The sequence below is a fragment of the Chionomys nivalis genome, chromosome 3, assembly GCF_950005125.1.
Source record: "Chionomys nivalis chromosome 3, mChiNiv1.1, whole genome shotgun sequence".
In the NCBI taxonomy this organism is placed as follows: domain Eukaryota; kingdom Metazoa; phylum Chordata; class Mammalia; order Rodentia; family Cricetidae; genus Chionomys; species Chionomys nivalis.
This window is the reverse complement of record NC_080088.1, coordinates 122,536,949-122,551,172: the sequence shown is the minus strand read 5'-3', so window position 1 is coordinate 122,551,172 and position 14,224 is coordinate 122,536,949. Positions and strand designations below refer to the sequence as shown.

At 52.8% G+C, this 14,224-nt stretch overlaps 1 protein-coding gene across 3 annotated transcripts in view; it reads right to left on the bottom strand.

Moving 5' to 3' along the window:
- The window catches only part of Kiaa1671 (KIAA1671 ortholog), a 139,746-nt gene that overhangs the window by 74,594 nt on the left and 50,928 nt on the right, over positions 1–14,224 (bottom strand). The window contains exon 1 of one of the 3 annotated variants that reach the window (XM_057763912.1): positions 668–849. The exons of the other annotated variants lie outside the window; for them this stretch is intronic. Within the exon in view, the coding sequence (XP_057619895.1) occupies positions 668–718 (51 nt within the window). The 5' untranslated portion in view covers positions 719–849. Of the gene's footprint in view, positions 1–667; positions 850–14,224 lie in introns of those variants that run through there. 3 annotated transcript variants of the gene reach the window in all.

Genomic DNA, 14,224 nt, shown 5'->3' with positions numbered 1-14,224 from the left:
AGTGTCTCAAGTATTTGCAAACATTCAGAGGGGGAAATAACATTTCCTAAACTTTCCTTTATGGGTATTCTGAACTCAGTAGCAAAAGTTCTAGAAAGCCCCGACGCTGTGACAATTCCCTGGTAAGTTTTTCTGTTCACAGAGCCACCGTCACTGTGTCTCCTCAATCCCACCAAGGAAGAGAGAGCACACTAGAGAGAGAAGACAAGCAAGCTGTCCAGGACACACAGATCTGTCTCAGTCAAAACAAGGTTTGGAAATACTCCACAGAGCCCTCGCTGGAGGGCACCCTAGCCGAGCTCCCACATCCCTCTCAGGGAACTTTTCCTCCAGTATACACAGAGAGGGAGTGGGTTTGGGCTTCAGTTTTGTCAAGTTTTGGGGAAAGGAAAATAAAGCTACAGAAGGCAGCAGAGCCGAGGAACGGCAGCGAAGCATGCTTTCTGAAGGACCCACGAGGTCTGTCCTGCTTTTGCTGCTTGCCCAGGAGAACAACCGTGTAGGCTACAGTCCCAGCTCAGGACTAGGGCTGTCCCTCCTAGCCTGCTCTCCCACCCAAGCTGTCCACCACCAATGTTCCTCCTCCTACAGTTGCTGTTAGCCAGGAGAAAGGCAGACGACTGAGCGACTGAGCGGAAGAGCGGCAGACTCCTGCGCCCACACTCACCCACAGGTACCGCAGCAGCTTCAGCAGACTGGGGCAGTAGTAATAGTCCATCTCCCAGCAGGCTGTGGGGCCTCTGGCCGGGCACTTCCAGCTTCCCCTCCTAGGGGGTGGCTCCTCCCTCCCCACTACTCTCACCACCCCCAGAGTCAAATTCAGGGTGGCATAAATCTTTCAAAAGCCAGGGCTCACAGCCAGAGGGCCGGACGGTCCTGTGAGCGGCCACCACCACCTCTGGGGTAAAGCTGCAGCCTGGTCCCCAGCGCTGGATGCCAGCATCCTCTCCCTCATCCCCGGGGGCCGGGGGGGGGGGGGGAGCAGGAGGCGGGGCCAGACTGCTCCTCCCCCACAGCTGCTCACGTGGTCCAGGGAGACCTGAGAGCAGGGGCTAGGGGTGTGCAGGGGACGGTGTGTGTAGCTGAGTGAGGGCTCTCCGTGTGAGAGTGAGTGAGCATGCTAGGTGAGTGTGGGAGTAACAGTGTGTGCAGATACGAATGCACGGTGCAGACAACTGTGGAGTGTGCCCGTGTGCGCCTGTGTGCGCCCCATGTGAGTATGGAAAAGAATGTGCCTGTACCTACAAGTGTGTGTACGTATGCAGAAGAGGGATAAGGACTTGTGTGTGCATGTGCGGGCATGTGCGTGTGTGTGTGTGTGTGTGTTCCTGCATGCACTTGTGGCACACAAGCCTGTGTAGTTCCTCTTCCCCAGGGAGGGAAGGAATGAATTGGGCACAGGCTCACACCTGCGCATCCTCGGTTACCCCATGTAATAGAAAGGGAAGTGTAGGCCCAGAGCAAGCTAGGACTTGGCCAGCATCATAGTTTGTAATTGAGGGAGACACCCAGGCCTCCCAGGCACACGTCCTGGGCTTTGCCTGTCCCGTGGGTAGCCTGGGCAGAGTAGAGAAGATGCTGGGGAAGGTCTTTCTGCCTCCAGAGCAGCCATTGGTGGCTGTGGGGGCGGGGCGGTGAGGGACACCATTTCCAGTCTGCAGACTAAGAATGCTAAGAACCCCAGATGGCCTCTAGTAGACGCTGGCTACAAAAGAGCTGGTCTGCCACGTCTCTGAGTCTCAGTTTTACCTTCTGAGAAATGGGAAGAGTCGTGACCACGTTTCAGGGTTTGAGTGAGTCTGTTCTCACTGAGGTAACACAAGGCTGTGACCGCTGCCCAAGCGAGAAGTGGGAGCTCAGAGAGACAGTGGCCCAAGGTGACTGCTCACTCAGTGGGAGCTTGGATTCAAAGCAAGCACCGTATTCGGTGCCACCTTCCAGAGACTGGCACTCAGCAGGAGCTCAACAAAGGACAGTCCAGCTTTTAGGCAGGCCCGGGTCCTGGATCTGAGAGGGAAATGTGAGGGGAGAGACAGGGCAGAAGCCGGACCGCTGGCTGACTGGTGCCCCACACACTGCCCACCGAGAGGGCACAGCAGCTAAAGGGAAACCCTGAACGTGGTGGGTGGGTTTAGCTGCTAGGACCCACAGAGCGAAGGTGGCCTGAGGTTCATCTGCTCCCAGGGCCCATCACCCAGCAGGCCCAGGCCCAGCTGGGCAGCCTCAGGGATAGGCAGGATAGCAGAAGGCCAGACCCTCTCCCTGACGACAGAGAACTGTGAACACTGGACTTGGGTCCTGACTGACAGAAGGAAAGCCAGGCCCAGGTTCTCTGGTTCATCAACTGATTAACAAAATAACGGAAGGCTAGGCCTGAGGGAATGAATGAAGAACAAGACAGCAGAAGTGGCATCCTTGCTTGGTCACTGACTGACGACAGTTGGAAAGCTGGGCCCTGCTCACCAACGAGCCAACCAACTGACCAACTGGTGGACGTTCAAGCCCATGCCCTTCTCTCAGGCTGAATGAATGAATGAATGAATGAGCAAGAGAACAGTGGGAGGCGGGGCCCTGCTCATTCACTGACTAACAGGAATTCAAGGCTGGCCGTGCCCTGACAACTGACTGACTGACGGAAAGCAAGGCACTCTGCTCATGGAGGGGCTCGGGGCTGCCTGCAGACTGAAGGACTGCCTAAAGGCTGGGTCAGCACACAGATCTTGCTGCCCCTGGGCTCCTGACTGAGGGGCAGAGTGGACTGGAGGCTGTTGGGAGGAAAGGAAGGTTGGGAAAGGCAGGAGGTGAAGGGGCGAGGATGTGATGGGACCGGGTGGGAGAGGCAGCAAGAAACACTGGATATGAAATGGCAGGGAGCCATGATGGAGAGCCACATGGACAGGAAAGAGATGAACCCCAAAGACAGATGGCTCCCCCAGACAGCCAGGGACAATGTGAACAGGGCCCAGCTGGAGAGCTCGAGAGAGAGAGCAGGTGGCCTGGGGGTGGAACCTTGATGACAGTGAGGGGGACAGGAAAAAGGGGAGATGGAAAAGAGACAACCAAGGTCAGACCTGGCAAGTCTATGGTACAGGCAGAACCCACTGATGATGGCAGACACCAGGGGCCCATCCCAGAGTTCTCAGAAGCAACTGCCCACCCCTGCCTTACCCTACCATCCCAGCTGGCCAGGCTACATGGAGGTGGGAGTCTGAAGTGATGAGACCCATGGGATTCCTCCGCCAGCCAGGGAACCTGTCTGCGTAGATGGGCTAGGCCACTCCATGTATGCCCTCACATACTCCCCATGGTTTCCTATCTTCCCCAACCCAGATCCCTATCCGCTTCTCACTACTGGACCACTACTGCATGAGTTGAATGGTGGCCTCCAAACTAGGCTTTCCCCTGGAATCTGAAACTGTGATGTGTGAAGCCGGTTAGCCATGCAGACGGTATAAGGAACAAATACAAGATCATTCTGGATCAGGAGTGAGGGGGGAACACTAGAACTTATCCCTAACGGCACCCTCAGAAGGTGACAGCCATGAGGGACCCACTCCCCAGACTATGAAAGGGTTGCTGGGAACACTCAACCAGTCTGTCCCTCCAGTCCCTTCTGCCATATGAGGACGCCCAGAGGCATCATCATGAGGGACAACAGGTCCTCTCCAGACCTGGGAGCCTCTAACTCGTTGACCTTGTGTTTCTAGCAGCAGGGAATAAATGATAATCTATCAGTTCCTTAGTCTAGTGCCTTGTTGTGATAGCCCCAAGGTACAGTCATCAGAGAGGCTGTAAATTCACTGCCAAGGTGTGAACCTAAAGGGAAAAGCTAGGAAAAGTCAGACTATGGTGGGAGCGTGGCTACAGTCAAGTCAAGCCCGCAGCCTCTAGATGACAGGAGCAGCATGGACGCTCCCTGACACTGTCTGGGGGAGGGTATCCTGGTGACTCTGGCCTCTCAAGCTACAGGAGGAGACTTACTGAGCCACACATGTGTGGTGACCCTCGAGGCCCCAGCTAACCTCTTCCCTTCACCCGGTGCTTCTTGCCTGGCTGGCTCCACTCATGCTGAGGTCTAGCTATGGTCTAGCCACTCTGCCCTGCAGCCTGCAGCCCAGACTCACGGCAGACCCAGTCACAGAGCCCTGGGCTCCTCATGGAGACAATCAGGCATCCCTCCCAACAGACTAGCTCCCTCTGGCTCCTCCTTAGGCCTCTTCCTGGCCACTGTAGGTCTGAAGCAGTCCACAGGGCATGATTCCTAACTCCAAAACTCACCGGATGCCTCCGCAGCAGCGGTTCTCAACCTTCCTGACTCTGTGACCCTTTAACACAGTTCCGCACACTGGTTGACCCCAGCCATTAGATTATTTCATTGCTACTTCATAATTTTGCTACTGCTATGAATGGTAATGTAAGCATCTGGTATGCAGGATATCTGATATATATGACCTCCGTGGAAGGGTCATTCGACCCCCGCACTGACTGGTTTGTGTGTCATCTTGACACAAGCTAGAGTCATGAGAGGAGGGAGCCTCAGCTGAGGAAAAGCCTCAGTGAGATCCAGCTGTAAACAGGCATTTTCTCATCTAGTGATCAACTGGGGAGGGCCCAGCCCATGGTGGGTGGTCTCATCCCTTAGGCTGGTGGTCCTGGGTGCTATAAGGAAGCAGGCTGAGCAAGCCATGGAGAGCAAGTCAGTAAGCAGCCTCCTTCCTGCCCTGTTTGGGTTCCTGTCCTGACTTCCTTTGGTAATAAACAGTAATGTGGAAGTATAAGCTGAATTAACCCTTTCCTCCCCAACATGCTTACTGGTCATGGTGTTCTGCTGCACCAACAGAACCCTAACTAAGACAACTCCCAAAGGGATCGAGACCCACAGGTTGAGAACTACTGCTCTAAGGGATCAACACCTGGGTTCCCAAAGATGAGCACGGGTCACTTCTGTACCCCCTTTTCTTTGGGTGCTGCTTTAGGTCAGGCCAAGGCTTGTGCATCTGTGACCTACGTTTAAGTATCAGCAGACATGGAAACCACATGTCAAGCTTACAGCTTCCTTAAAATGAGGATGGCTGGACCCACAGGTCACACTCCCATGCAGGGACAGGGCATGAGCTGCCTAGGAACTGACTCAGGTGGCAATGCCCTCCACTCCCTGCAGCCCAGACACCTGGATGTGGACCCAGGCATCACCCACTCCTCACTCCCCATCCTACTAGACGCTGCCCCCTACTGTGTGCACGATCCTGCACTAGAAACAAGCCTGAGATGTGACCCACCTCACGTCAAGGGTGTGGCGTCAGCAAAATGTGTCTCAAGTCAGCAATACTATTTCCAAACCCACAAGGCTCTCACTGTGGGCTGGCCAGAGCGCCCTCGCTCCCAATACACATTCCTTTCAGAAATAAAAACATATCCCCCCTTTCAATAGAAAGGCGTCATTGTGAAAATAAATGTGGCCAGTACCACCACCACGGAGGGCCGCAGAGCAGCCCTGATGCCAGGCTCAAGCACCAGAAACTGCCCCAAGGTCGAGGGGAAGTGGCAGAATGGCACACGTGCCAGCTAGTGAGCTCCGTGGGCAGAGTCAACAGGGTCAAGGAAAAGCCTGGTCTGAGAGGCAGAGAACAAAGCAGACAGGGAAAATAGTAACTTGGGCCGGGGAGGTGGCTCAGTAGGTAAAGACACTTGAGGCAGAGCATGGGGACCTGGGCTCCATCCCAGGGAAGGAGAGAACCGACCACAAGTGATCATCACAACACACACACACACAATAAATGAATGTTAAAAACAACAACAACAAAAATCCCACAGTGTATTGGTTAGAGCATCTCCACTCTGCCCTCTGGTGGACATTCCTGGTTAAGGTTAATCTCATTAGAAGGCTGAGGGAAAACAGAAAACTCAGTCAGAAAGGGCGGCCAACACCAAGTAAAACCTGATCCTGCAGGGCACAGAGCCCTTCCAACAGGTCTGAGCTCCAGCTGGGGCACATACACGCCATCTAAATCACCTCACTTCCCCTTGCCTCAGTTTCCCCAAGCATTGATCCTACTAGAAACTTATGAGTCTCAGCACCACAGTATATGAGTTCAAGCCTTCCTGCCCTGGCTGGGCCTGACCCCTCCCACCAGCTCTCGATGCACAGTCTTGAGGGACAGGGCTGCAAAGCTAGATTTGGGAACCCTGGGTAGCCAGGGTGACTCAGGGGTCGAGCGAAAATGAGCTGAAATCTGTTTTCAGAAATCCACCCACCCACCACATCCAACACCCCACACACTTTGTCCCACCAAGGGCCTAGCTGTGGCAATCCATGCTGGCCATTCCCCTGGCCCTACGGAATGGCCTCCTTTCCCACCGCTCCTGGTTCCTTCAACTTGTCCGTTAAGACCGGGCAGAAGTCATAGTGCCCTGACAACCAAGTCATGGAAGGACTCAAGTGGTCTCCTTCCATGGGGTGGGCAACCTGTGTGTGTTTCCTCTTGATCCAGGCTCTCCCTCAAACAAATACATATGGGGCCTGGGTCCCAGAGGCAGGCCATTCCAATTGGAGGAGAGGAAGAGGTAACAAACAGATGGGAAACCTGCAGCCACGTAAAGATTAGTGTGGATGGCGCGAGGGGTTGTGGAGCTACTAAAACCACAAACTGGCATTTGCTTTTAAAAATATCTCCCAAGAACTTGTGAGCTTGAACACCTGTTCCACCCCATGCTAGTGAGCTTCAACACCTGGTCTCCCAGGTGCTAGTAAGCTTGAACACCTGGTCCATCCTGTTGCTAGTGAGCTTCAACACCTGGTTCACCCCATGTGCTCATGAGCTGGAACACCTGGTCCCTCCATGTGCTCATGAGCTGGAACACCTGGTCCCCCCATGTGTTCATGAGCTGGAATACCTGGTCCCCCCAGGTGCTCGTGAGCTGGAACACCTGGTCCCCCCAGGTGCTCATATGCTTCAACACATGGTCCCCCCAGGTGCTCATATGCTTCAACACATGGTTCCCCCAGGTGCTTGTGAGATGGAACACCTGGTCCCCCCAGGTGCTCATGAGCTGGAACACATGGTCCCCCCAGGTACTCATGAGCTGAAACACCTAGTCCCCCCAGGTGCTCGTGAACTTGGATACTTGGTCCTCAGATGATGGCGCTGTTTTACAAGGTTGTGAACCTTTGGGATGTGGGCTGAGCTGGCCAGCAGGCCTTGACGGTCACACCTACCTCTGATATTGCATGCATGAAACTTGAAGCCATTCCAGGTGGGGGAAGCCAGTCCCAAGAGTCCCTGCTAGGCCATCCCATCTGTGTGGGCCTTGGAGTGCAGGCAGGTATGCCCAGAAGGCAGACTCATGAGGGGAGGGAGAAGGGAGCGGCTGCTGGTGGGTGTGGGTTTCCTGCAGGGAAGGTGACAGTTTCTACACTGCATTGTTGTGATGCTTTAGAACTCTGAGCAGTCAAAGCTACTAAAGTTTAGAAGGCGCCTTTAATCCCAGCACTCAGGAGGTAGAGGTAAGGGGATCTCTGAGTTCAAGGCTAGCCCGATCTACAGAACGAGTTCCTGGACAACCAGGCCACACAGAGAAACCCTGTCTCAAAACAAACAAACAAAAAACTGTTGACGTTTAAACAGACAAACTATACAGTTATTTTTTAAAGTGACAGGCAGGTCTGACTCAGGTCTGTAATCCCATCTGCTCAAGGAACTGAGGCAGGAGGATGAACAGATGAAGACATGTCTGGGTTACCAGGTGAGTTCAAGACAAGTAAAACCTTGTGTCTCAAACTGAAAAGCTGGGGCTTGTAGATGCTCAGCAGGTAGAGAGCTTGCTGTGTAGGTGTGAGGATCCAGGTATGTGTCCCCAGGACCTTGTGAAAAGCCATATGTGGGGGCCTGAAACCCGAGCAAAGTCGGCGGTCAGACACAGGAGGGCTCATCCTGCCACAGACATTCTGATGTCCCATCTGTGACTATGGGCATGGGCATCAGAAGGCTGAAAAGCTCATGAGATCTCAATGCATACAAGGCTCAGATGCCCCTGCCCTGGACAAGAGCCCAGCCCCATGTCCAGGGAGGCAGAAGAGACAAAAGAATGCAGTGGACTGAGACATACATACGATAAACCCAGGCAAGGACTCTTGAAGTGCTTCTGAGATTTGCAGAATCATAAGGAGAGTCTCCAAGACGCCATTTGGGGCACGTTCGCTCATAGGTGCATTGAGTTGTGTGTGTGTGTGTGTATCTGTATGTATCTCATCACATATGTTGCTGAAACAGGGTTAGCAAACATTTGACACTCTGATCTCTCCTTTCCCGGATCCATGAAGACATCACTAATGGATTATAGCATCATCTCCCCTGGTCCAGTATGTATGGCCCCAAAATCCTTAGGCATGGTCCAACAACTGGAATTGACTCTTGGCATAAAGCTGTTTTCCAACTTGTCTAAGCAGGAAACAGAAGCCAGAACTGGAATCTTCCATAGCATTTTCAGTTCTTCAACTCAAGTGTTCCACGAAACACTGTCAGGCAGTGTTCTGCGGTGTCTGAACGTTAAGAGGGCTGGGAGAGACCGCTGCAAGCCTGTCAAGGGATGGGGACAGCTGGAAATCCATACACTGTAGGCGGGGAGGCACCAGGTACAGCCACTGCAGCCACGTCCTGCGCACATGCAGCCCGACTCCCAGCAATGCTATAGCTCGGGTGTACAGTGAGCACCAGCCATCAGGAGGCAACAATGGAGTGCCTGAAGATTAGGAACTGCCCCAGACTGTAACAGATGCAAATGCATGCTCCCAACAGAGCAGAGCACCTGACAGAACAGAGGGCAGGACAAGTCCTGATTGTGGCGGCCACGGGATGCATGCAGACCTGGCACTACCTGGGGCAGGACAGAGATGAGATTCAAGGCACAGAAATGCACTTGTGTCTGTTAGCAGTGAGTGGACCCACAGCCATACCATACACCTGCAGAGCACCAAGGCCAGGACTAGACACTATCTAGAAGTCACCTGTCAATGGGAAGAAAGCAAGCCAGGGCCAAGTTGGACATTCTGGGCTAACCCACCATCAGTGAGGAATCTTGGACCCTATGGGTCAAGAAGGAGATGTAGGTGCTGGAGAAATGGCACAGTGGTTAAGGTTGTTCATTGTTCTTATAAAGGACTAGAGTTTGGGTCCCAGCACCCAAGTGAGGCAGTTCAGAACTGCATGTAACTCCAGTTCAAGGGGCTTTGGAGCCCTCTTTTGGCCCCTTAAGGCACTGCACTCACGTGCAAATACATCCCTCCCCACACATAATTTAAAAAATATAAATCTTTTTTTTAAAGAACGGGACATAGACGCCCTTGCATCCTGGATCATCTGGTTCAGAGCACACACTCTGCCATCCTCCCGCTGGCTCTCACATGCAATCTGTCATGGAAGTTTCCAGGCAGGTTAACTGAGGAGGCTTTCCATGGGCATGTCTCTCTACAACAACCCTTCCTCCCACTCATCACCAGCCCCACACTGTCTGATTAGTGGAGAGCCCAGGCTGGTCATGTGACATCACCTGGGAACAGAACCCACAAGTCTGGACCTCCTCCCAGCAGAGGCCATTGTGCCTACCCGCCAGGGAGGTGTGCCCAAGCCAAGTGACAAGGTCCCCACCAGGGCAGCTTGTCAAACAGAGCATGTGCACCTGGATCCTGAGGGCAGGTGATCACTGGATGGGTTCTGGGCCCCTGGGAGCCGACAAAGCCCTGTGGGCATTGCTGGTGCTGCTGAAAGCTGAGGATACAAAGGAAGGATCTACAAGCCAGGCTTCTACACCGTGTGTCCTGGTGCAGCCACCTCCCTGCCTTGAGCCTCAGGTTTAGAATCTCTAAGCAGGGGTCTCTCTGCCACCTTAGGATAAAGGAAGTCCCTTAGAAAAGAGCCAGGTCACATGCTGAGCAGGCATCATGGGGCAATGCTTGGGGCTAACCTCTAGTTTCCACATGTGCACACACATGCACACACACACACACACACAACTACTTTGTTTACCCAACTTGACTACATCTGGAATTTACTAAAATCCAAGCAACTGGGCACACCTGTAAAGGATTTTTCTTAATTAAATCATTCAAAGTGGGAAGACCCAACTTTAAATCTGATCTTTTGGGATGGGAAGATTCACCTTTAGGGCTGGAGAGATGGCTCAGTGGTTAAGAGCACTGGCTGCTCTTCCAGAGGTCCTGAGTTCAATTCCCAGCAACCACATGGTGGCTCACAGCCATCTGTACTGAGATCTGGTGCCCTCTTCTGTCCTGCAGGCACACACGGAAGGAATGTTGTATACATAATAATAAATAAATCTTTTTTTAAAAAATCCACCTTTAATCTGGGCCACACCTGCTAAAGCCTGTCTTTATAAAGGACAAAGAAGAAGGAAGCTTGCTCTCTGCCTGAGTGCCCTCCTTTTTGCTGGCAAGTCCATTCCTTCACTAGCATTAGAGTCTTTGTGATTCCAGTGTGTAAAAGACCAGCAGAGACATCCAGCCTCATGGACTGAACAACTACTGGGTTCTTGGGCTTTCCATTGGCAGACAGCCATTGTTGGACAAGGTGAACCACAGCCCATGAGCCATTCTAATAAATCCCATTACATATGTATGTCTGAGAGAGTGATTCTTTACGTTCTGCTCCTCTAGAGAACCCTGATTAATACAGCTCTTATCCTGCCATCAAGGGTCACCCTCTCCACTGGCTCATTCACCATTGTTATCACCATCATAATCATCAAACTAAAGAAGTCCCAAGTGCTGTGGGACAATGGTCTTGTACCATGTAAAGATTTGTCACTTGTATTGGTTTAATAAAACACTGATTGGCCAGTATCCAAGCAGGAAGTATGGGTGAGGCAACCAGACTAGGAGAATTCTGGGAAGAGGAAAGGTAGAGACACAGTCGCAAGACAGATGCAGAGGAAGCAAGATGAGAATGCCCTACTGAAAAAAGGTACCAAGCCACATAGTTAAACATAGACAAGAATTATGGGTGAACTTAAGCCGTAAGAGCTAGTTAGTAATAAGCCTGAGCAATAAGCCAAACAGTTTATAATTAATATAAGCCTCGTTGTGTTTATTTGTGACTGAACGACTGGAGGACCCAGCAGGACAGAAACTTCTGTCTATACCCAAGACCTTTGCTTCTGCCTGACACCCTCCTCTGATCCTTCTACAGGCCCCACCCATAGTCACTTCCTCAAAGAGGCCCTTGCTGACCACCTGACAAGAAAGAGCCCCTGCACCCCTCTCCCCAACCCCTACCCTGGCTCCCTACACTGGGTTATTTTCTTCACGGTGTTTGGTAACATCCAGATGTCTCCTTTCTGAGCCTGGCCAGTGGTTACATATTTGGTTCCCACACTGTGCACACACCATAGAAGCACCACATATGCTGACCGACTGTTTCCCTGAACAGTCTGGAAGGCTTCCAAACATGTTCCCAGTGGATGGGGGGGAGGGAGGATAAATGGCATGGCCATCATACCAAGTGTGCGACTACTTGTTCCTGGCCTAGAAATGAAAACAACTGAAAGACAGAAACTAACTCATCCCCTTTCATATCCTTGGAGGTCCACATAAGTTAATAAATCAAGCAAGGTATGAGGAAGGGCAGCAATGGACGGGTAGGTGGATGGGCGAGTCAACGGATGGATAGTTAGATAAACTGACAGGTGGGTGGATACAGGCATAGCTGCATGGGTGATCATTAGGGGCACGAACGAACACAGAACACCCCAGCACACAACCTCTGACACGGCTGGCAGCACGCGTTCACTCTAGCAGACAAACCTTGGTGTGGCTAGTTCAATCCAGAAAAGAACTATGACCAGCTGCAGGCGAAGAGGCTGTTTGTGACTGGCCCTAGTCCTCCGCACCCAGAGTGAAAAAGGAGGCAGCTGGTGCTCATGGGTACTGACCTCACAAGCCAGGGCATGCTCAACCCTGCTACCATTGGAGTCCGCTCTCACACCCCTATGCCCAGTGCACTGCCCCGGCTTCCCCAGGAACAGCAGATTATTGTAGGCTCCTGACTGCCTGGACCTCCACTCCAGCCTGGCCTCCCCTCTTTGAACCCTGTTTCCCTAGCAGGCTAGACCTTAAAGGCTGACTAAATCTCTGACATCACCCAGCACCCCTGTACCACAGATCCTAGGTAGGGTTTCTGGACTTTGAAGTCACACAGGCTTGGCACACAGTGGACACATAAAGAATGAACATATAGCTAAATAAACCAGGAAGAGCCGGTTTGTGTTTAGTCATGGGGAGGCCATTCTTGGACTTCCCATAGGTTCATGACAATGTGAGAACCCCATAACTGCTGACTTATGACCTCATGGTCACAGGAGGGGCTGCTGGGTAACCTCTTTCGGAGGTCAGGGTCCACACTGAGTCACCATGTTCTATAATCTCTAGGAGGCCATAAGCCACGGGCAGAAGGGTGGCCATACCTGTGGGAGGATACACCACAGGACCAGAAGACATTTCCCCTTCCAGGACTCAGTTGAACTCCTAAGGTCGGGGACACCTTCCTTTCACAGTAAGACAGCTCCCAGGAGCAGACAACAGCAATGACAGCAGCAAGCAGCTGTTCTGCAGCTGGCTGTGCCAGCACCCAGTGTGGGCGGAGCAGAGTGTCCTGCCTCCCTCCGCCCTACAGGGCAGCCGGTGGGCAGTTCCATGACTGGCAGCAGTGGGTGTGGTCACGCAGATTCGCTGACTCAATCAACCCTGGGGGGTCCCCGGCTGGCTTAGATATGACAGACAGAACAACCCACAGTCAACGTTGGCTGAGTCCCAGGACTCACGTGTTCCCTTTCCTGGAGGGGCTACAGTGGGGAGCTGGCAGGAGCTGTGGGAAGGGGGAGCAGGGTGAGGACTAATAGCCTGCCCAGCCCAGCCTGGGGGAGGAAGTGCCCAGTCCCAGGCAACACATGTGGGCCCTCGTTATAGCTCTTCTTATGCTGTGTGGCCTAAGACAGGTGGTTGAGCCCCTCTGAATCTTGCTTTTCTTTAGAGCAGGAAGGGGTTCGTTTACCTGAAATGGCAGGGGAGGTGGGCAGCACTCAAGTAAGGATGGACAAAGCCTGAGATAACAAAGGCTAGGGTGTAGTTCAGTTGGCAGAGTGTCACCTTGGCATCTACCAGGCTCTACCACCCATAGACAGTGCAGGGAGGCACACACTTGTAACCCAGAATTCAGAAGGCAGGAACAGGTGAAGAATGTTCAAGGTCATCTTTGGCTACATAAAGAGTTTGAGGCCAGTCTGGGCTACATGAAATAAAAACAAAACTCCTAAAAGAATGAAGATACGTGACCCTAGATGAGCAAGCAACAGCAGGAAGTTACGGACAAACAAGGACAGACTGACAGCCAACATTCAACAGATAGACTGACAGTCAGCATTCATCAGACTAGCAGCCAACGTTCTCCAGACAGACTAACAGCCAGTGTCCACCAGGCTTCCCTAACCATCTCAGGAGAACTCACAGATGTCACCAATCCCCAAGTCTCATCTGAAAGGACATCCTAATCAAATTGGGTCCTCACTGTGGGCCTCAGTTTCCCCATTTCTACAGAGTTGAACAGACACAAAGAAGGGGAGAAGGAGAGGGAGAGGATGGGGAAGGTAAAAGGAGGAAAGGGGCCTCCTCAACCAAAGCATTAATGAGGAGTCCTCATTTGCTCTGAGACCAAACCAGCTCCATCCCACAGGAGAAACTGAGTCCCCAGAGGCCACAGTTCGTCCCACAGCAGAAACTGTGTCCCAGAGGTCACAGTTCCATCCCACAGGAGAAACTGAGTCCCCAGAGGCCACAGCTCCATCCCATAGGAGAAACTGAGTCCCCAGAGGCCACAGCAGCTGAAGCTGGTCTTTCCTTTCAGATGCTCCAGGTCGACCAGTCCATCACAGGCTATGGGAGGAGTCAGGAGGGGGTTGGACACCCACTGCCTCCTTGTGGCTGCTTCCTAACACTGCAGGCATGAGATCAGAGACCAGTTCTGCAGGGTTGAGTCCTGGTCCTTCCTTCAGTCTGCAGTCTGCAGGGGGGAAGTCCCACATGCCTCAGGCAGGGCACAGGGGCCTCAGAGCCAGAACAGAGGAGTCAAGGAAAGCCATCCAGGACTCTAGGGACAAAGTCTTCTTGATGGCACAGCGGAAAGAGGAGCCTGCAGCAAGGAGGCCTCCTGCAGGCCAG